General features: G+C 35.4%; 1 protein-coding gene across 3 annotated transcripts in view; it reads left to right on the top strand.

The window, feature by feature from the left end:
• Nucleotides 1–22,691, top strand: part of Stag1 (STAG1 cohesin complex component) — a 305,418-nt gene that overhangs the window by 166,464 nt on the left and 116,263 nt on the right. For all 3 annotated transcript variants that reach the window (XM_050139376.1, XM_050139375.1, XM_050139374.1), the window contains 2 exons: nucleotides 3,497–3,648; nucleotides 8,798–8,871. In XM_050139376.1, the coding sequence (XP_049995333.1) occupies nucleotides 3,497–3,648; nucleotides 8,798–8,871 (226 nt within the window). The remainder of the gene's footprint in view (nucleotides 1–3,496; nucleotides 3,649–8,797; nucleotides 8,872–22,691) is intronic.

The raw sequence follows: 22,691 nt of genomic DNA on the forward strand, positions 1-22,691 counted from the left end.
CCTGGAGTATTTTTGAACCAACTTTTTTTTTTTCTCTCTGAACCCTAATGCCCTTCCTGATTACTGGGATACTGTGAGGCACTCTTTTGTCCTGGTTCTTGGCATTTAGTCTCCTTTTGCCACTGGTAACTTCACCATCTTTGGCAAGTCCTTTTCTTGCTGTTCTTTTCTGGCCAAATTGCAGGATTTTCCAGTATTTTCTTCTGTGCTTATTTTTGAGCTCTTGTTTTCACTATACATTTTCCTAAAGTCACCCAGTAGTACTTGTACGTCTGCCAGAACGCTGACGTGTCTTAAATTTTCTCATCCACATACGTACCCTACCCCATTATCTTTTAAGTTTCGCCTGTCTTACAGTCTTGAGTCATAAACAAAATGCAGCAAAATTCTTCCATGACCAAACCATAATGGTCTATAATTCAGTTCTCAATAGATTCAGCATCTTCATCTAAATTATTGTCAACATAGTGTTCACATTTTTTGTTGTTGTTTTGGTTTTCAAGACAGGGCTGCTCTGTTGCTTTGGAGCCTATTCTGGAACTAGCTCTGTAGACCAGACTGACCTTGAACTCACAAGAGATTTCTGCCTCAGCAACCTGAGTGATGGGATTAAAGGTGTGCACCACCACCACCCGGCCAGTGTTCATGGTTTTAATAACATTCTGTTTGCTCTGAACCTGTGCCAGAATTGCCTGTTCTGCCTATTTATATATAATATTTTGGCTCTCTCTAACCTGTTCTTTGATAATTTTACAAACCAGTTCCTAAAGCTTCTCACATAAACAGGTATACAGAATAAGCAGAGTTCTGGTGATCTTGACATCAATTCTATGTGTTAGTCAGCTTTCCAGTACTATAGAAAAATACCCAAGTTAATCCGATTGTAAAGGTAAGGACTTATTTGGAATTGCAGTTTTATAGGCTGCAGTTCATGGTAAATTGGTTCTGTTGGTTTGAGCCATTGGTAACACATAAGGAGAAGCATGTGGCACTAACTAAAAGCTTAGGCCCCAAAGCCAGGGGACAAAGGAGACAGGACCTCACAATTCCTTTAAGGTACACTGCCCATGACCATTAGGCTACTCGCTGAAGATTTGGTGATCTACAGAGAGCATCAGCACATGTGCCTTTGCCAGTGACATTCAACATCTCAACCATAGCATGTGTTTTCTGTCTTTTCTCTACTAAACTGTAAAAAAATCATTGGTACAAGTATTTGGCTTTTTCTATTTTTGATTGTTTGTATCTAGGACATAGAACATTGCTCACTGTAGTATCCATAGATAAACAGGGAGCACCACACTGCTATCTCTGGTATTGTCTAGTAAAAACATGTTTTCAGTTATCAGTATATCACTTCATAGTAATTTTACAAAATGTGTAAAATGGATTTCAAGAAAATGAAATGTATTATTAATGTCATTTTATTATGACATTCAACAGATATGAATTGAAATACCTATAAGTTGATATTAATTTCAAAGCACTTTCTACTTTTTATTAATATGCTTAGTCTTAAAAGGAAAATAAATCATTAACTTTTTCTTAAAATAAGACTTTTATTGTCAGAACTGTTTTCATATGGCATTCTGAATATTACTGTGGAGGAACATGTTCATTATTCTGTTAACAGCACTGAATTTAAAAGATGAAGGAACCTATTTGACTTAAGGGCGTACTTGAAAGCCTACATTTTTAAAGCTGAATTCCATTAGTAACACTATGAAAACGAAAATAATTATCTTCAGAATCAGTCATTTCAGTGTGCTCAATAAACAGCATAAGACCCATGTTGTATTTGTTATGTAAAATTGAAAGTTGATCAACAATTCTTGATTGGATTGAATATCAATTACTTATATGTTTAATAAATACTTTAAAAACAAGCACTGCTATATATATCTAGTAATGCCTTGAGAGAATGCATTAGCCATTTTGTAGTTTTTGTTTGTTTTAATTTATTGGTTATTGTTTATCTGGGGTAGAGAAGTCTATTGCGTATTGACAGACTCTGGCATCTGAAATCATGAGAAGATACAGCTGAAAGCAAACATCATTAAATTTGGGGGAAGCTGTAGCTTATCTTCTACTCATTTTTTGGTTTTTCGAGGGAGAGTTTCTCTATAGTTGTAAAGCCTGTCCTGGAGGTAGCTCTTGAAGACCAGGCTGGCCTCAAACTCACAGAGAATCGCTCGCTGCCTCTTTCTCCTGAGTGCTGGGATTAAAGGCATGCATCACCACTGCCAGGCTCCAAAATTAACTTTAATGAATCTCAATTCCTTCATTTTCAAGTCATTGCTTTTAAAAATGTAGATGTTTGCAAAGAAGCTGATAAACTGATGTCTTTCTACATTTGACAGCTTGAATGCTCTAGATACCTATTATTACCCTTTAGCTTTTCTTTCCTTTACACATTATTTTCAAAACACTTTACCTGTTACAGTATAGTTAAATATTTCCTGATTTGCAAACAACTATTAATTCACCAACTTGTAGTTTGAAACATATAGTATAGTCAAAATAGTTTATCTTAGAAATATTAAATGAATTTATAAATGGTCATTAGCTTAAAATTGTTTGCAGTATTTCTGTTTTATATTTTTGTTGAAGGGCTAAAACAATCATTGTTAACTTGTTGCTGGCTTAAATGTAGAAAGAATTTTTTCTTTAATACTGAGTGCGTAGGTAGGTAAATATACCACTGTGTATCTGTCAAGGGAAATTGTTAAATTATTTAAAATCATTCTAATTTTTAGTTTTATGATATGCTAGAATGGAAGTGTGCTTTTTCTGGATTTGGATAGTGTGCCACTCTTAAGTGAGCAGTGGAGCGAGAAGCATTTCTCTGTGTGTAAAGTTCATATGATAGTTGTATAATTTAGGGACTTTTGAGTCACCTTAGTAAAAATATAAAGAAGCATTTGTAACACAGATGTAGTAGTAGGAAGGTGGATTATTACACCTAATAAATTTTTGGATGTAGGCAAGGCATTGGTGTTACTTCTGTCTTCTGTCCAGATAGCCTGGATAAGACTTTTAATTTTACTCTTTATTTTATTATTTTATGTGTATAAATATTTGCCAGTATATATGTCAGTGCACTGTAGATGTCCCCAGTGTCCACACCCCGAGGAGGACTTCAGTTCGCATGGAACTGTAGTTATAGACAACTGTGAGCTACCATGTGGTTACTGGCAATCAAACCTGGGTCCTCTAGAAGTGCAGCCACTGAGCCATCTATCTCTCCAGCTTCTTGGATAAGACTCTAAAGTGGACAATTTTAACTAATCATGCTTTCTTTAGTTTTTGTTTGTTTGTATTTTGCTAAGGTGGAGTGAATTAGTTTGCAAGTAAGATGAGTTTTTGTCCGTTACCATTTTGTAATTATGCCTGGGTAATAGTACTGCTTTTTCTTTTTTTCGTTGCTTTAACTTTTGATCTTACACCTAAAATATTGTTTCATAGTTGAATATTGTAAGTGTCCATGATTTTACAGCCATGAAGCTGATGACTGCTCTGGTGAATGTTGCCTTAAACCTCAGTATTCATCAGGATAATACACAGAGGCAGTATGAAGCTGAAAGAAATAAAATGATTGGGAAGAGAGCCAATGAAAGGCTGGAGTTACTACTTCAGAAACGTAAAGAGGTAAATTTTATAGTAACTTGATCTTTTATGGTTTGTAAATGTTAAGCAAATATAATAGTTTCTTCTGTTCTTTGTAAAGAGTATTTTAAAGTTGACTATGGTGGCTTAAGTCTGTAGTCCTAAAACATGGGAAGGTAAGGCAGGAGTTCAAGACCAACCTTGGCTACAAAGCAAGTTTGAGACTGACCTGTGATACGTGAGACCTGTGGTGTGTGGATGGGAGGGTGGAAAATAAGTACCTATCTTTTATTTTTAACATTTAACTTCCGTTGAATTATTTAATCTTAAAGTTCTAAAAATAAAACTGAAATATTCATCAGTCACTAAGGAAACCATATGCAAGTTTATTGTAGTAAGATTATCAGAGTGTTAGGAAAGTCAGTTATCGTGTTGTAGACTTAGAAAGTACACTAAATAATAAATCCCACTTGGGAGACAGCAAGTGTATATTTATAGAAAAAAGCTTCAGTCTGTGTTTTAGTTGATATATAAAGGATCCCTCTAAGTAAGATTGGTGTCTCTCCAGTCTTTCCGCTTTTCAGTACAAGGGAGTCCAATACAGGCGTTTCTTTAATAAGCAATTATTGTCTCTGAGTGCTTCTAGCCCATACTTTAGGTTTGAGAATTTAATTTTTGTAGAGATGGTAAATGTTTTTAAATTAGATATTTCATTTTATTTTTAGATATATTTATTTTTATTTTATGAGTATGAGTGCTCCCTGCACATATGTCTATACACCACATACATAAAATGCTAACATAAACTCAGGGAATAAATTTTGGGTCCTCTGGAATAACATCCGGTTCTCTTAAAGACTAAGCTAAGCCATCTCTTTAGCCCAATTGTCTTTTTTCGGGGGAGGGGATAGGAACCCCCCAAATATGTTTGTTTGACATATTGGAAGTTAAATCTGTTGTTTGTGTTATCAGTCTTTTAATAAAAAAAAGTTACATTTCCATAGGGCAGTTGCTTGTGTCCAAGCATAATGAGAGTTAACAAACAGTGAGGAGCAAAAATTTATAATGAAATTATTGCCTGTACCAAAACATCTTAAACTCTTTTCACTCATGACCATTTTCACCTTGTAACTTTTTACATTGTGGCAGTATATAGGTACATAAAATAAATATACAGTTTAAACACCCAGTATTGATTAATAAGCCATAAAGAAATTTGTTTAAAATTAATTATTTTGTTTACATTTTATCGTATATTAACAGAACAGATTTATACTAAGGAAATATGTATACTTATTTTTTTTTACATGTGCTAAGTCTAGGATTGTGGAAATGATTGAGTTAGAATGAGGGTCTAAGTTCAGAATCCCAGCACCCACATAAAAAAGCTGGACTTACCTCTGTACTGTAATCCTAGCACTGAGGACCTACAGACAGGATGATTCCTGTGGCTTGTTGCTCATCTAGTCTAGCTAAATGTGTGACTCTGGATTAAATAAGAGACCCTGTCCGGAAAAAATATATATTTATATATATTAATGTCATGATTGAAGAATACACCATAACAAGGCTTCCACATATATGTGCACAAATGATCACATTTACCCACTTATTTCACACACACTCATGCATAAGCATGGACAAATACAAAAAGAATTAAATCTGGGCTAAATGCTCAAAACTACAGAATATAGAGCATCTTCAGTCTTTTAGAGTTAGTCACTATTTTGATTTTGTGATTGTCAGTACTAAAATGCAGCTATACACAAGCACATAGTACAGATCAGCAGACATAATGTTTGGGACTATTTCAGAAAAATGAGATATTCTGTCTTCATCTCAAGCCAAGATTCATGAAACTGGTGTTTGTTTGTTTGTTTTCAATATGGGGTATCCACTATGTAGCTCTGCCTGTCCTGAAACTAACTCACCATGTAGTTTATCCATGTAGGCTATCCTTGAATTCTTAGAGATCTGCCTGCCTCCATCTCCCAAGTGCTGTGATTAAGGGTGTGTGCCATTTTGCATAACTTCTTGAGACATTTTTTAAGAGGCCCAAATCTAAAGCTCAAAAGTCGATTTTTAAATTAACTATTCTAATTTATAATATTTTTAAGATATTTAAGATACAATATCTTTAGAGATACACTCATTTGATACATGCTAATGACACTAGAGGACTATTTTTAAAGTATTTTACTTAATCATGCCATTAAGTGTGTATTTTTTTTCTTAATCATGCCATCAAGTGTTTATAAGTAACATCAGTCATTATATGTACCATAAAAACACTGTTACCGTATTTGAGGCAGGATTCTTTGGCATTCTATGGCATGATGGCGTTTGTCTTGAAAAATGAGATGGTTTATTTTATAAGAAAGTTTTCAAACTTCTTACCTACAATGACCCAATTTATCTGATATGTTCCACCTTCTAACAGTCTGTTCAGAATTTGAATTTGTCAATGAGTTAAACTGTTGCTTAAATTAGCACTCTCACAACCTAACACAGTACCCTACAGTCATCTATACATCTCCTTTACTAAGATCTAAAGTGGCTGTCAGTTCAATCAAGTTGACAACCTAGAGTAAATATTATAGGATGCTATCAGTCCAGTACAAAATGCTGTTGCTGTCATGTTTTCTGAAGATTGAGGGAAGGATTGACTAGTCTTCTCCTAGCCTCTGACTTTTTTGTTTACGACAGCATAACTCCAGTTTATACATGATGGTCTTCTAGATTATGTATCTGTCTCCAGATTTATTGTTTTCATAATGAGATGCATTATATGGAATTCAGGAACCACTCTACTATAATAAATCCCCATATTTAAAGAAAATCATGTTGGGGCTGGATATATGCTTTGCAGTTTAAAAATTCTTTCTGTTCTTGCAAAGAACCAGATTTAGGTCTTGCACCTACATAGTGGCTCACAGTCATCTGTAACTTCAGCTTCAGGCAAATCCAATATCTGTTCTTACCTCTTAGGGTCCCTGAACATAGGTGGTTCATATGTGTGTAACACACATATGAATATAATTTAAAGGGAATTTTAGTTGCTATGACCATGTTTCCTGATTAGTACTAAGTCTAATCCGAAAGCACTGAAGGTTAAGACTACCACTTAAAGGGGCTGGAGAGATGGCTCAGTGGTTAAGAGCATTGCCTGCTCTTCCAAAGGTTCTAAGTTCAATTCCCAGCAACCACATGGTGGCTCACAACCATCTGTAATAAAGTCTGGTGCCCTCTTCTGGCCTTTGGCATACACACAGATAGACTATTGTATACATAATAAATAATAAATAAATATTTAAAAAAAAAGACTACCACTTAAAACATTTTTATTCTTAACATATATCATACTTGAAATATTGTAGAAGTAAAATAGAAACTGTGCTTTGTAAAGTAATGTTGCTTGGAAAGTATAGCCCCAATGAATTAGTTTTTATGTTTTAAATGCATCATAAGTATATTTTCAAACTTGTCTCAAGTATAATAATTTGAATGATTTTTATATGTTTTTATATAGATAATCTTGTGTGGTGTTCTGAAAGATTTTAGACACTACAGTAGTTTGGAAGCAGTGAGCATTTCATAAAAGCTGTAATTTGAATATTGACCCTTTCCCAGAATGGCAATGTAAAGCATCATATCTCCTGTATTGTTGGACAGTAGCAGCTCACAATCACAAAGTCTTGATAACATGTACAATATACTATGTTCTCAGCAGTTTTTGGATTTTATGTTGTCTGTTCTTGCATTCTATCATATCTGCTAAACTATCTTATTTTGTATTAATGTGAAACATTCAGTTTTATAAAACAGGCTTAATTTTAGGTGATTGCAAATTATAGGCTAAAACTACTATAGCAAGCACATTTAAAGTAGACTTGGTTAACTTATCACATTCCATGTTCCATGTATGAATTATAAAGGTTTAAAACTTGAATGTTTCTATTTATAATTGTCTTATCAGAACATACCTCATCCCATGTGTTAAGGAACATTAGTACTTCTTAGCTCTTTCCTATAAACCCTTTAACAGCATACAGCCAAGAGGCATTCTAAAAGTTACTGTTACATATAACCAAAGCATGCACATTATGTATATGCATAATAAAACAATTATGTCACTCAATCATTTGGCATGAAATTCCAGGAAAAAAAATAAGGGAATAAATATCATAATGGATGTCATTCCAGAATATTTATGTTGCTTTTGAAGTAAATTAATTTAAACCTTAGCTCTGACCACTAATGTTTCCTAAAATATGTACCTCTGTGATAGTATTGGGTTTTGTTGCTGGATTACAGCATCATTGGCTATAATTTATATTTTCTATTGTTCCTCATATTTCGGGAAGTTGGCATAGTTGAGTTATAGGCCACATAGATAAGAGCAATATGATACTTTTTGAAAGAGGAATAGCCATGTAAATCAGGGAATCAGGGTGACCTCTTTTTTTTGTTGTTTTGTTTTGTTTTGTTTTTGCTTTTCGAGACAGGGTTTCTCTGTAGCTTTGGAGCCTGTCCTGGAACTAGCTCTTGTAGACCAGGCTGGCCTGGAACTCACAAAGATCTACCTGCCTCTGCCTCCTGAGTGCTGGAATTAAAGGCGTGCGCCACCACCTCCCGGCTACCAGGGTGACCTCTTAAGTAAGGATGGCAGAACTAAGCCAGAAACCTTGTTTGAAGAAATGTGTAGACTTGTATAATGATTCAAAAAATAGATTGTTCCATTGAAATACAAAGTTGACCGAAGTTCACCACTTCTTCCTTGTTCTTTTCTAGAACATATGTATGGAGGGAGGAGAGGTTCCAAAGCCAATGTGACAAAACTATAGAAGATCTACTGATAACTTTAGACATCAATGGTACAGTCAGGAAAAGGTTAATAACTACCTGGTCAGTGGTAGCATGAGTCTTTAATCCCAGCACTAGGATTAGAGACAGAGGCAGGCAGATCTCTGTACATTTGAGGTCAGTCTGCTCTATAAAGCAAGTTCCAGGAGAGCCTGGGCTGTAAAGGGAAACCTTGTTCTGGGGGTAGAGGTGGAGGGAAGATAACAAAGGTTGGTAAGTGCTCAGAATGAGGATAAATAGTAGTTTAAAATAATTGGAACTTTTCACATTCCAAATAAAATGACCAGTATTACAATTTTCTTTTTTATTCTTTTTGTTTCTATTTCAGCTTCAAGAAAACCAAGATGAAATTGAAAATATGATGAACTCTATTTTTAAGGGTATATTTGTTCATAGATACCGGTAAGGTCTTTTAATCATTTAGAATTTTTTTAACCTAAATACTTACTTATTTATAGCATAGTCTGTATAGCTCTAAAACTCTCATTACTTTTACTTTGTTTTCTTTCATGGAAAATAGCTTTGTCTACAAATACTGATTTAATATTTGGAGGAAATGTTGCTATCACTGCTGCTGAAGCACCCTTCCTAACTCAGAACATTTATTACAATTGGAGATACCCTGTCTACTTATATTCTCATTAATGCAAAAGGAATTAATGTGTACATAAAATTAATTGGCCTAGTAATACACTACTGAATGTCACCACATTAGAAATATTTTAGTGTAGTTCTTTAACTGTCTTGTTTAGGAGTAACTCTCATCCGTCACATACTTGCCACAATCTGTCAGCCACTAGGCTTTACATTTTCTGCTGTTCACTGCAAAGAGAGACTTTTATGATTAAGGCTAAGAAAGTAATATTTGTATGTAGCTATAAATATTTAGATGGCAGCTTAACACTGTATCCATCTTGCAAAGCATTTTTAGCTTCCCCCTAGAACCTGTGACATTGCCTGGATTTTTGACAGGTTTACAGTATCAGAAATAGATCCTCTTATGTGGAGCAGGCCTCAAATTCAGAAACTGGTTGGTTACCCATATATCAGTAATGCCTTTAGTGGTACTGTAATTTGTAGGATTCATAGCTGGTTTAGGCCATTGATTTTTCCCTCCATCACCTATCTGTCGCCTCCGATTCTTCTTTTGGATTCCCAGCTATGGTAGCCTTTATAGTTAGTACCTTCCAGGACTGTGAAAGCTATCTAGTAGGGAGAAAACTTCCAGTTCAGTTCCAGCTTGACTTCTCCTTTTATTACAATAACTGTACACAGTGTCCTTTAAATAGGGTCTTAATTGTTGACTTAGTCCAGCATTATCAAACATATTGCTTTGACCCCTCAGTCCTGCCTCTCCAGCAACCGCCAGAGACTTCACAGTTGACACTGAAAGTTTTGTTTAGTGACTATCTTTGTTTCTAGGTTGGGACTTCAACCCTTGTAGAGTGCCTCCCTTTAAACTCTCATTTATGTTTTTTAATTGGTTACCAGACGATATATTTCCATCTGGCTTTTCTTTAATATCCCTTGATTTTGGTTAATCCTCCCCATCTTATCTTTTGCATCCTCCCTGTTTAAGACTTTCTTTTCCCTGTATGCTCCTTACCATTTTCTCTTTACCCGCGTCCTTTCCCACTCTCTTAAAACTCTTCCCCTCCTTCTCCAGTGCTCCCTTTTAATCTCTTGCTATCAGAGGCACTACAGAGTTAAACACAGAAAATGTCAAAGCTAGACTATACCTCTAATAAACAAAATGTGGTGTTAGTGCTTTCGGGCCTGGGTTACCTACCACAATCGGTATATTTTTTTTCTGGTTATGTTCATTCATCACATATTTTATAATTTATGTACCATAAATTCCGCTATGTCCATGTACCATGTTATTGTTATCTATTCATCAATTGGTGGACATCTCTGCCAATAAATTTTTTTAATTTAGAAACAGAAATACCTTATGACCTAATCATATCATTCCTTTGATATTTACCCAAAGGAGTTTATACTGTACTGGTGTAAGGTTAAAAAAAAAACCTTATCCTTTTATTGATTTGGGGGGATAATGTTTTTAACTGCTTACTTCTGCTCAGAATTTGTTTCTATTAATGCTGATTTTTGGCACATCATTGTTTTGCTTTACTTTTTTCTCTTTGTTTGTCTCTCTCTCAATTTCTGTTCTTTTTGTTTTACCTGGTCTTGGTGTTCAGCCCAAGGTTACTGACTTATTTATAGTCCTCCTGCCTCGACCCCCAAATGGTGAAATTATAGGCATGATCACAATACCCAGCTTTATTTTTGAATTTTTACGCACTCTTTAAGTTATTTGAGGTTTTTCTTATGTAATTGTTTATTGCTGTTAACATTTCTTCTCCTGTTGCTTTTCCTATATTTCTGTAGATATTTTTAGTATAGTTTTTTTTCATATTTAACTTTTTCAGTTTCTTTCTACTTCCTTCATTTTTTGATTGTTTGGAACAATATTATATGTTTCATGTTTTCTACTTTCTAAAGTTTATGTTGCCATTATTGATTTTTCATTGTTGACAATTTGTGATACATGCTATGAGTTCACTGGGTGTTTCTTGTTTTCAGTTTTCTCATACTTGTTTTATGACTATACTGTATGTTTTTTTTTAATTTTATTCCTTTATTTTTGGAGACATGGTCTCACTAATATAATCCAGACCAATCTTAGCACACCCTGGTCTTGAACTCTTCAGCTTACCCTCTGGGTTACTTGATTTCATAATTGCACTGCAATGCCCAGTTGTTTCTTCTTTGTTAAAATCTCTATTTAGACAACTTATTTACTATTCCATATAAGACATACGACAAAGAAATATGTTTTATTAGTTCACCTGAAACAGTTGTGAAAAATAAGCATTTACTTTTCATTCCATGACTTTCTTTGTCTTGTCACTATACAAATCTAACTGTAACACACACACACACACACACACACACACACACACACACACACTAAAAGGTTACTAGGAAACTAGATATAGCCCAAGACAATCTCTAATCTGCAACACTTCAGCTCTTTACAGTAACAGAAGTTTTAACCACACAACCAACATTTTAAAGTTAAACGCATTTACTGTATGTTTTATTGGACTGCTGAAGGGATAAGAATATACGTTGGGTAATTGCTTGTGACATGTTTTACGAATGTTTGTTTGGCCTCTGGCTTGTATTATTTCTTGCTTAAAGGGAGCTATGTAATGTTTCCTTTGAACATTAAGGTCCTCAGCTATTACTATATTAATGCCTATTTTGCCTTTAATTATTATAATAATGTTTTTTAAATGTAATTACTTATAGTAGTGGTGGTTATACAGACATTTATAAATTATTTTGCCTTACTGAAGTGGTCCCTTTATTATTAGGAAATTAACATCTTTCTCTTTATAATTTTGAACCCCTCATCTGTCTCCTGATCAAAGTATAGCTACCATTGTTTTCTTGTAGTTTCTGTTGTCATGGTATGTTGCTTTCTTTCTTTACCTTCAGTTTCGTGATGTTACTGTTACAGGGCTTGTTTTTTTTTTATAGTCATTATACATTGAGGGGTTACTTTTGTGTTGATTAATATAGTCAGCCAATTTTGTCTTCCACTTAGAAAGTTAAATCCATTTACACTTAAGGTTTTGGTAAGACATTTTCCTGTCCTGTTGTGTTCGTCTTTTTCTCTTTTGTATGTCCTTGGTTCATTTTTTCTTTCCTGTCTTGTCTTCTGATATTATTTTCTTTTCTTTTTCCTATTTCAGCTCTACTCTAAACTTTTTAGGTTCATATGTTTTCATAGTAGTAATTATATCTATATCTCCAGTGTTAGTGCTCACATCAGTATTTAGTTTTATAGCTAGTCTGGTAGAGATAGGTTTCTGTAATATTTGCTTATCTTTGAAAGCTTTTATCTATCTCTTATTTCTAAATGATACCTTTGCTAAGTGTATTTGTGTTGATTGGCAGCTGCTTGCTTGCTTACTGGTTGTTGGGAATTTTGAATTTATCGTTTCATTCTTTCATTACATGTGATCTTTCTGAGAGATTCTTAACTACTAGTGAATCTCGTACAAGCCACATGATGATTTTTCTCTTGATACTTTTAGAGGTTTTTTGTTTAGGATTTATTTTTATTTATGTGTATGAGTATGGTACCGACATAGGCCAGGAGAGGGTTCTTGCATTCCCTCAACCAGAGTTACAGGCAGTTGTGAGCCACCTAGTGTGACTGCTGGAAATTGGACTCAGGTCGTCTAAAAGAGCAGTATGTGCTCTAAACAACTGAGCTGTCTATTCGGCCTCTAGAAGTTTTCTTTTTCTTGTTATCTTTACAGTTGGAATATAATATATCTCTATCAAGGCCTTTTTTTTTTAATCAGTTATATTAGGAGCCATTCTGCTACCTTGGTATATATATCTGTATGGTTCCATGATTTGGAACTTTTACAGTAATTATTTTATTCAATAGGTAGTATGTCTCTTTTTCATTTATGCTTTTGGAATGTTCATAATGTCTTATAAGATTTATTTTTTCTTAGCTTTTCATTTTATATTAAAGTGCACTTTACATATGATTGAAGTCCCCACATGTACTGCCTAAGTTGACTTTCCCTCTGCAACCATCACTTCTCTCCCTTCCTCCCTCCCACACTGTAGAGCCCTCCCTATTCCACTGCTTTTATTTATTTCTACATTCAGCTCAACTTATTTTTTAACCTCCCACAAGTACAGTTCTTTTTTGTTTGGTTTCTTTTACTTAACATAATACACTCTGGTTCCATTCATTTCTTGCAATTGAGTTACATTATGATTGTATGCTATATTTTCTGTTAATTTTAATGGAGATTTCACATTAAGCCAGTTGCTTGCTTTAACTATTGTGTGTCCTGCCACAGTACACATGGATGTGTCTGTCTCCCTGCTTTCCTTAAAATAAAACAAAACAAAACAAAACAAAACAAGCACACACACAGTAGTGCTGCCGGATCTTATGGTAGATCTATTTTCGGTCTTTGAGAATAACTGGATCATATGGTAGAATTATTTTTAGTGTGAGGGAACATCCATATTATATTCACTGTTAGGTGTGTGTTAATTTACACCCTCATATATGAGTTTTTCTTTTTTTACATCATTGCCAGCATTTTTATATGGACATATTTTTATAATAGATAATTTTTTCAGGCTGAGATTGTATCTTGTACAATATTTCTAGTTGCTTGATAAGAAAGTTTGGTCAGCCTCTTGAATTGTTTCTTTTGAGAAGTTTATTTGATATAATCCTATTTATCAGTTTTGCTTTTATGTCCTGTGATTTGGGCAGTTGCAGAGGGTGTCTTATCCCAAAAAACCATTATCTTTACTAATTTCTTCAGGCGTTTCTCCTATTTCTTGTAGTTGTTTTGAAGCTCCTGACTTTAGTTACTTTTAGAAGAATGGGGTCTTTTATTTACTGTGTTGTAACTTTTCCAGCTTTCCTCATTGATAAGAGTATCTGCTGGTATCTCAGTGGCCTTGGCAGCATTAATTCTGGAGTTCTAATGGCACCTGGTATTTAGTTTTCATAGGTAGACTGGATTTGCTAGTGACACTGATTTTGTAATGGTACCCATTTTCAAAGGTCACATGGAACAAGGTTGTTCTGATGAGCCTGCTCAGGCAAGGCACCTCTGGACTAGCAGTACATCTGTAGAGTCTATTACGTTCTCAGGAGTGCATGAGCTTGGGGTTTACCAGTGTTCTTGTTTAGGAGCAGTGGTGCCCAGGGTGCCCATCATTATCTGTGGGTATAGCTGGTGACTTTTGAGTCGTCCTAGACTTTTAATCTATCAGAGCAGACTACCTGAATGCTTCTCAGGATATCACTGGGCCTAACTTTTGAGAACCTGCCCACTTGACTTTTTGTGTTCTGTGGAGGGTGAATAGGACCTGATGGTTGTTTTTTCGGGACTGCAGAAGATGCTGCTGCTTAAGAAAGGCTGTCCAAGTTTCTTTCCTCAGACATGGAAGGTTCATCTTAAAAAAAACTGGACGGATAACCTCAAGGTGGTGATATGTAACAGGATTCTACACAGAGGGCATAATGAAAGTCAGGCTCTTTGTGGGGCAGTGCAGTAGTATAGTAACTCTGAAGTTCCCCAGACTTGGCTCAAGGCCCTCAATGACTACAAACTTCCATTAACAAATGCTAGAGTGAGTAGCACTCTAACCTTTCTGGGCCTAGTGGCACAATTATGATGTAAGAACTAATTAGGGGCATTGGAGCACCGGGCTGAGCTTCCAAGGTCCAAATGAGAAGCAGAAGGAGGGAGAACATGATCAAGGAAGTCAGAACCGCAAGGGGTGCACCCACCCACTGAGACAGAGGGACTGATCTTTTGTGAGCTCACCAAGGCCAGCTGAACTGGGAATGAAAAAGCATGGGATAAAACCAGACTCTCTGAACATGGCGGATAATGAGGGCTGATGAGAAACCAAGGACAATGGCACTGGATGGAGGGGTTGGGGGACCTTGGACTTCCCACAGGGCAGGGAACCTTGACTGCTCTTTGGACTGGAGAGCTATGGGGAGAAGAAAGGGGGGAGAGGGAGAGGAGAGAAGAGTGGAGGGAGAGGGAGGGAAATGGAAGGTGGGAGGAAGCGGAAATTTTTTCAATAAAAATATATATATATACATATACATACATATACACACACACACATATATAAGAACTAATTAGGGCTGGGCGGTGGTAATGCACACCTTTAATCCCAGCACTCAGGAGGAGGAGGCAGGCGGATCTCTGTGAGTTCAAGTCCAGTCTGGTCTAAAAGAGCTAGTTCCAGGACAGACTCCAAAACTACAGAGAAAAAAGAACTAACTAGAAAGGCTTAATAGAGCAGTGGGTGCTATTGCTTAGTTCACATCTTTGTATTGTCATTTATCAGTATTCTTCGATTCTTGGCACTGTCCCTTCTGCATTCTAGCATTCCGACTCAAAAAAATCTAGTGAAGTAACTTCTTTTCTCTTGAATAAAAGAACGATCATGTTTATCACATCTAATTTTTCCCATCTTGTACTGGTTATAATCTCAAGACAATGTTGATGAAGTGTTAAGTAGAAAATTTTTGCCTTGTTCCCTATAGAAATATTATTTTCTGTACATATCAAAAATATAGTCAGGCAGGTACATTTAGACTAAGATTATAAATACTGCCAAAGATTTTGAGAAAAGGGAACTCATAACATTATTGATGAGAATGTAAATTAGTGTGGTTTATAAAAAACAGTGTGCAGGTTCCACAATCACTTCAATTATTATTATTGTCCAGACTGTGTTAGCACTCACAGAGATCCTCCTTCCTATACATCTTCCTTATTGCTGGGAATGAAGGCATGGGCCACCTCAGCCACAGAGAATATATTCCTTAAATAAATGTTTTGCTCAAATCCACCTTCTCTTAGATCCATTCCATACCTTCCTACTTCTCTTTTCAAAAAGTAATTTACTCAGTCCAGTTTGTGCTGCCAATAAAGCCATCCACTGGAGTGTTATCTACCTGCCAGGACCCACATCCTTAATGAAAACAGTCTCCTTTCCCCAGGAGCCAGCAACTGCCAATAGTTATCGCCTAGGGCTGGGATCTTGCAGCATACTTGATGTGTCTGATGTAGTTTCTCCTGCAGTCAATCACAGCTGCTGTGAGTTAATGGTTGCAGCTTGCTGTTAGGCCAAGAAGACACCAGTTATGCCTTTTCTTCATGGATCTTTGACTTTTAAAATCTTTCTGCCTTTCATTTTCATGAAGATCCCAGAGATTTCGAGTGAGAGGTTATGATATAAATATTCCATTTATGGCTGAGCCTACACGGTTTTCTCTTTTTTGTTGATGTATTGTGTTATTTTGTTTTGTTTTTCAAGACAGGGTTTCTCTGTGTAGCTTTGGAGCTTGACCTGGAACTTGCTCAGTAGACCAGGCTGGCCTCAAACTCCCAGAAATCTGCCTGCCTCTACCTCCCGAGTGCTGGAATTAAAGGCCTCTGCAACTGCTGCCCAGGTGCCTTCTTTTTAGGCAGTCCAGAACCCAAGTACAGGGAATGGTGCTGCTCGCTGTTAGGGTGAATCTTCCCAAAGTAGTTCATCTAATCAAAGTAATCCTTTACACATATGCTGAAAGTCAAATTAACAAGCTACAGAAAGAGATGTACTGTGCTCATATTTAGAACTGATTTAAGCATCAGTGTCATAAAAGAAGAGGAAATATTTATTATTACCAGGTGGTCAGAGTAGCAAAGAGTTAAAGGTGGAGAACAGGCTGTGTTCTATGGTACAGTTTAAAAGAATGACTAGGTCTTGGTATTCTCTTGCATAGTGGAATGAGTGTAGTTAACAGTAGTATGCTTGAAAATATCCAGCCACCCCCCAGAGAGTCCGTCTATCTTCCTTCCTTCCTTCCTTCCTTCCTTCCTTCCTTCCTTCCTTCCTTCCTCCCTCCCTCCCTCCCTCCCTCCCTCCCTTCTTTCTTTCTTTCTTTCTTTCTTTCTTTCTTTCTTTCTTTCTTTCTTTCTTTTTCACTGTTTTATTATAAAGGGTATGACAGAGGACCCACAAGAATCAAAGCACAAGGGGAAGTAGGCAGGAAGATTGTGAAAAAATAGGGATGAGGAAAGTCTTTTGACCTAAGTAAAGACAGGTCTGAGAATGCCTAAAACAGAGAGGTTAGCCAGGCTTAGTTTCAAATATTTATTGTAGGAAGTTCAAGGCCCTCCCCCCTACATCCAGGCCTAGGAAGCTGTGCATCCAAATAGAGTAGGGTTCCAAAAAGCCTGTACATGCATTAGAAACAAGTCCCAGTGCCTTGGACTTACCACAGGGCAGGGTTCCCTGCCCTCTCTTAAGCAGGGAGGGGGTGGAGGAGAGCGGGAGGGTAATGGTGGGGAGGGGAGGAAGTGTACATTTTTGAATGGAAAAATAAAATAAAAAATATTGTAAAGAAGAGAAATTGTGGTTTATGGAACCTGCCTATGGAGATAATTGTGATATCAATCTGCAGCCTTCCAATCTAGTACAATGTGCAAGGACTCTTATAAGACAAGTATTTCTTAGATAACTCAGGCTGGCCTTAAGTTAGTAATCTTCCTGCATCAACCTTCAAATAAGCTAGAATTACAGGTGTGTACCACTGTGCCTAGTCTTAGTGTTCTTACAAATAAGGAATAAGTATTAAGGTAATGGGTATGTCAGTTACCCTGATATAATTATAATAATTATTATACATACTGAAAATTATATCAAACAGGTAGATAATCATTATATCAATCAAAATAAATCTACAAATGAAAAAATTGGCTAGTATGTTATTAACTATAAGTTTTATATTTTATATATTCTCCCTTAATGCTTTGTGTTTTCACTTATCTTTGCAACAATAAAAATAAAATGTCTATCTTTAATAAAACTCAGATTAATATTAGTGATAGAGCACCTGCTTTGCATATATGAGTCTTTGGCTTCAATACACAGTCCTTCATATAGTAAACAAACAAAAAACGTTTGTATTTTACCTTAGTGTTTGGACCCTTGTACTGATAATTTCAGTTGTATATTCTTTTCTTGCAGGCTAGCCAAACCTATGGTCTTTTTTTGTTTTGTGATTTATAGGTTTTATTCTTATTTACAGATCTTTTGTATGCATATGAATATGCATGTAGTATCTGGATTCCAATCATATCTGCATCTTCTAGATCACAGCTGATGGTATTCTTGCATTCCATGTCTACAGATGTTTGAAGGAATTGTTTTATATCAAAATGTTACAGACTTCAATTTTTTAATCCCAGATTAGTCAAGTTTGTTTTTCATGGCTCAGATGGGAAGTAGAATTTTTTTTACTTGGCTCTGTCATTTCCAACTTTGTCTTTTGATGTGGAATCTAGATGAAAGTTTTTGGTTTTTGTAGTCCTTTGAAAGGATAGATCCGCTGTCTCTGATTTGTCTGTTACAACCAAAGGAGTTTGTTTGTTGTCTGTTTTCTTGAAGCGATTGTAGTTAATTTACTTTTTAGTTTGGCTGCCTTTTAGACTTTTGTATATTTCTTTTTCTTTACCAATAGGTTTGTTTTTCTATTATGATACAATTTATTATCATTTTCTTCCTCTTGATTTTTTTTCTCATCAATGGTCTTTAGGATATTGTACGTGTTTGTAACTTCTTAAACATGAACTTTGTCATAGTAATCGTTTTGATTTTCTGCATTGGTTTATATTATATATGATTTCTTTTTCTTTGGATTGAGTTGTGGGGTTTTCCCCTTTTTTCAGTAATTTTCTTTTCTTTTTTTTTCATGCCTCACTTTTATTTTTATCTAATATTTGTTTCATGACAATTATTGTTTTTTGCTTACCTATGCTGGATACTTTTATATTCTTTCATATATTATTCTCTTTATGGAAATCAGTTATTAAATTTTTAAGGTTTGCCAAGAACAATAGTGGAATTTAGTCTGTGACTAATTTCCCCCCAGTGTTCAAATAATACTGTGTATAATTTGTTGGATCACCCAAACTCAAAGTATTCCTAGCTCTGTGTTTGCACCAAGAATTATTCTCTTTGGTCATCTATTCTTTATCTAAGAGTGGTTTTCACATGTACAGACCTTTAGTTTCAGCTCACAGTGCTTGCTACCTAGAAGTATAAATAAATCACTTGCCTTGAGATTATTGATTATTTGAATAGAAATCTAGTATCTTTTTTTTCACATTCCAAAGTAAAAAAAAAAAATAGATGTCCGTCTTGACCCCGTCATATTTGCCTTTTTTTTTTTTCTTTTTTGAGGCAGAACCTTGCTTAGAACTGCCATGGAACTCAACCCAGAATGGCATTTGATCTGCCTCAGCCTCTATAATTAAATTAATTAATTGCTATAATTAAAGGAGTACATCATTATGTCTGTGTTTCTTAATGGACTCTTCAGACAAAATCACATAGATTTTCTGAATGTTGTCACTTTTTTTTTTACAAATGTATAATGCAACAAAAACAAAATGTAACATAATTTCACTTTTATGAACCTATTGCTTTTTTTTTCCTGAAATTTACCACAGAGATAGGAAAACATTCTACTACATAGCTATGTCCACAGTACTAAATATGACATTAGAGTGTATTTAAAATAATTGGTATGCATTATGTAATAAAAGTTAAACTTAGTTATGAAAGAGGTTTTGAGTTTTTTGGGTATATACAATGCCTTCTCTCAGAAGCTTCTGGTAACCCCTGTTAAGATTTTGCACACTGTGATGTCTTAACAACATTAAGCCTTTTTTCTACTTTAAATTTTATTTAAAAGTCTGTTAGTCATCTTCTGTAGTCTAAATTTCTTATTCATGGTATAATAAAAGACAATAAGGGGATCTTTTTTCCAGCAACCTGATTAGATTTTTATTTCACTTGGTTTCTTTTTATCACATACACACACACAACTTCTACTGTCACGTTATTTTAGAACAATAAAATTTGAGCAAAATTTTACAAATAATTATTTGAGATAGGAATTCATTTTATTCTGCAATTCATATTGTAGACCTTTTAAAGACAGTTCAGTCACTTTCTTCTGTATCCCGCAGAATGTCTCACATTGTTTTTCATGAATCAGGAACCCCAAAGGATCATCTCAACCTTTAGGCAAGTTCAGCAGTCATTTTTCTGCGGGTACTGCATGTCCAGTTCAGCAGTTCAGGCAAGAGCAGTTTCTTGCCCAAATGGCTAAGGAGCCTCTTCAATACCCATCTTCTTCTCAAAGTAATTGGTGCTGCTAGGAGATGTGTCTCACTGTTAGGAAAAGTCCTAATTTCTTAAAACATTTTAAATGTCATATTCTGTAGTCTTTGAAAGATAAGAAAAACACCTATCCATCTGAAATATATCTATGCACATCTAGAAAATCTTACTAACGACTACAAAGCTTGATTATTATAGATGATTATCTATTAACCTGTATTTCTTAATTATGTTACATTTTTAAATGAGCTACACAATCACTATACCTTAATCAAGATCAGAAATACATATAACAAAATTGACCTTAAATTTGTATCAATAAACCAAGATCCATATCAATGCAAATCTCTCTAGCATATCCCCCTTTAAGTGTTATAAACAATATTTGGGAATATGGGTGTAGTTTTTTCCATACTGCTTCCTGCTGATTGCTGTGGGAAATATGACAGTGCCTACTTGCCCCACTGATTCCAGCATGGCAGAGCTGTTTGTGCCTCTCATTCACACACACCACCCCACTTCCAAACACACAGCCCTTCCAAGTTGCCATCAAGCAAGCCACAGCAATCTTCTCACAAATCCCATCCAAATACTTGTTTTCACAAAATATCCAGAGGTCTCGCTGGCAGCATATCCCAGAAAGCCCACATTTTAAAATGGTATGGCTTTTTTTCTGCTGCTGCTGCTGCTGCTGAGTCAGGAAAATCTTTCGTAAAGGAGCTGTGGCATGCCACCAGCAAACAGCAAAAAGCTGTGTTAAACTCTGTATTTATTTCTTAAATTCCTTTTCAATCTTTCTCAGGTTTTACATGGATTTAACTAGCACACATTGGAGGGCCCGCTTGTACATCCCGGCCTCTTGGCTAGCTTAGCCCCAAAATAACCACACAGAAAGCTGTATTAATTAAATCACTGCTTGGCCCATTAGCTCTAGTTTCTTATTGGCTAATTCTTACATCTTAATTTAACCCATTTCTATTAATCTGTGTATCACCACATGGCAGTAGCTTACCAGATAAAATTCCCAGCGTCTCTCTGGCGGATCTTGAACTCTGCCTCCTTTTTCCCAGCATGCCACTTAGTTTTCCCCGCCTACCTAAGTTCTGCTCTATCAACAGGCCAAGGCAGTGTCTTTATTCATTAACCAATGAAAGCAACACATAGACAAAAGGACCTCCCACACCAAAGAACTGATACTTAGACCCAACACCTAGACGGCTAGTTATTATTTGATGACTATAATCCTTAAATATTTATTAAAATATCAAATCTTGCTAAACTCAGTCATTGTAAAGCAGCTATTACTATGTCATAGTTTTTATTTATTAGGAATTAGGAAGTGACCTAGCTAGCTGGTTCTGGTTACTAGATTGGACATACATAACAATAGCGTAACTATGCATTTAACAAAGCTAGAAGACATTATTTTGCAATAGCTGTAGTGCTTTATTCTTCTGGGAATGAAACAACAGTATTGTAACACTGAACTATTCTAGGATACCTGGTAAGAAAATCTAAAGAAGCCTTTCACTTTTAACAAATAAAAGGAAAACAGGGGAGGAAAGAGGAAGAGAATAGGGTAGTCAGAAGAAGAAGAAAAGATGAAGAAGGATTTTGAATTTTTTGCCTTAATAACATGATAAATAGTTGAAATCTGTGCACAGTCTGATTTAAATCTTACCCAATACATATATCTACTAGAACATCACACGTTACCTCACTAATATTTACAATTTAACTTTTCAGTTTATCAGTCAAATTGGATTTAACTTAAAAAAGTCACAAGACATTGTTCAAAGCTACATTCCTCTAGTTAAATTTGGAAAATCTTTTTTAAGATAGCTTAACTAAACATAAGTGGTGGTGGAAAGCCTCAATTGCTCATTTCATGGATCTTCCCATAGGGCTCCCTGAATGCTTTCTTTTTTGACTTGGTTTCTGGAATCAAAACTTAACCATTTTAATCATTCTTATCACTGATGAGTTACGTAGGATACCCATACTCAAGAAAAGGTAAACAAATGTTCACCAGAGAGACTGTGTAGACTGACAGATTTTTGGATGTACTTTGAAATCACCACAGAAGGACTGGATTATATATGAGAGTTTGGTACACAAGCCTGAGGGCCTGAATTTATTTCCAGAACTTTCTGGTGGAGCAGGGAGAACAAACAAACAGAAAAAAAAATGTTTGACTAAACTTGAGAGACTGAGGCAGAAATATTGTTATGAGTTTGAGAACCATAGAATAAGAACACAAGGAGACGTTGCCTAAAAAAGACAAATAATTTATCTGAGAGTGCTGACACATACCTATAATCCTAGAACTCAGTGTTGCAGGAATATTGGAAAAAATAAATAAGTGCCTTAATGCTAAGTTACAGCTGAGTTTTACTTCTAATTTTAATGACAAGTTTGTCTTGTTTTTGTTTTGTTTGATTCCCTTTTTGTTTTGT

This window comes from Alexandromys fortis, unplaced genomic scaffold (genome assembly GCF_014885135.2).
Source record: "Alexandromys fortis isolate MF-2015 unplaced genomic scaffold, M_Fortis_MF-2015_v1.1 scaffold_36, whole genome shotgun sequence".
NCBI classification, from domain to species: Eukaryota; Metazoa; Chordata; class Mammalia; order Rodentia; family Cricetidae; genus Alexandromys; species Alexandromys fortis.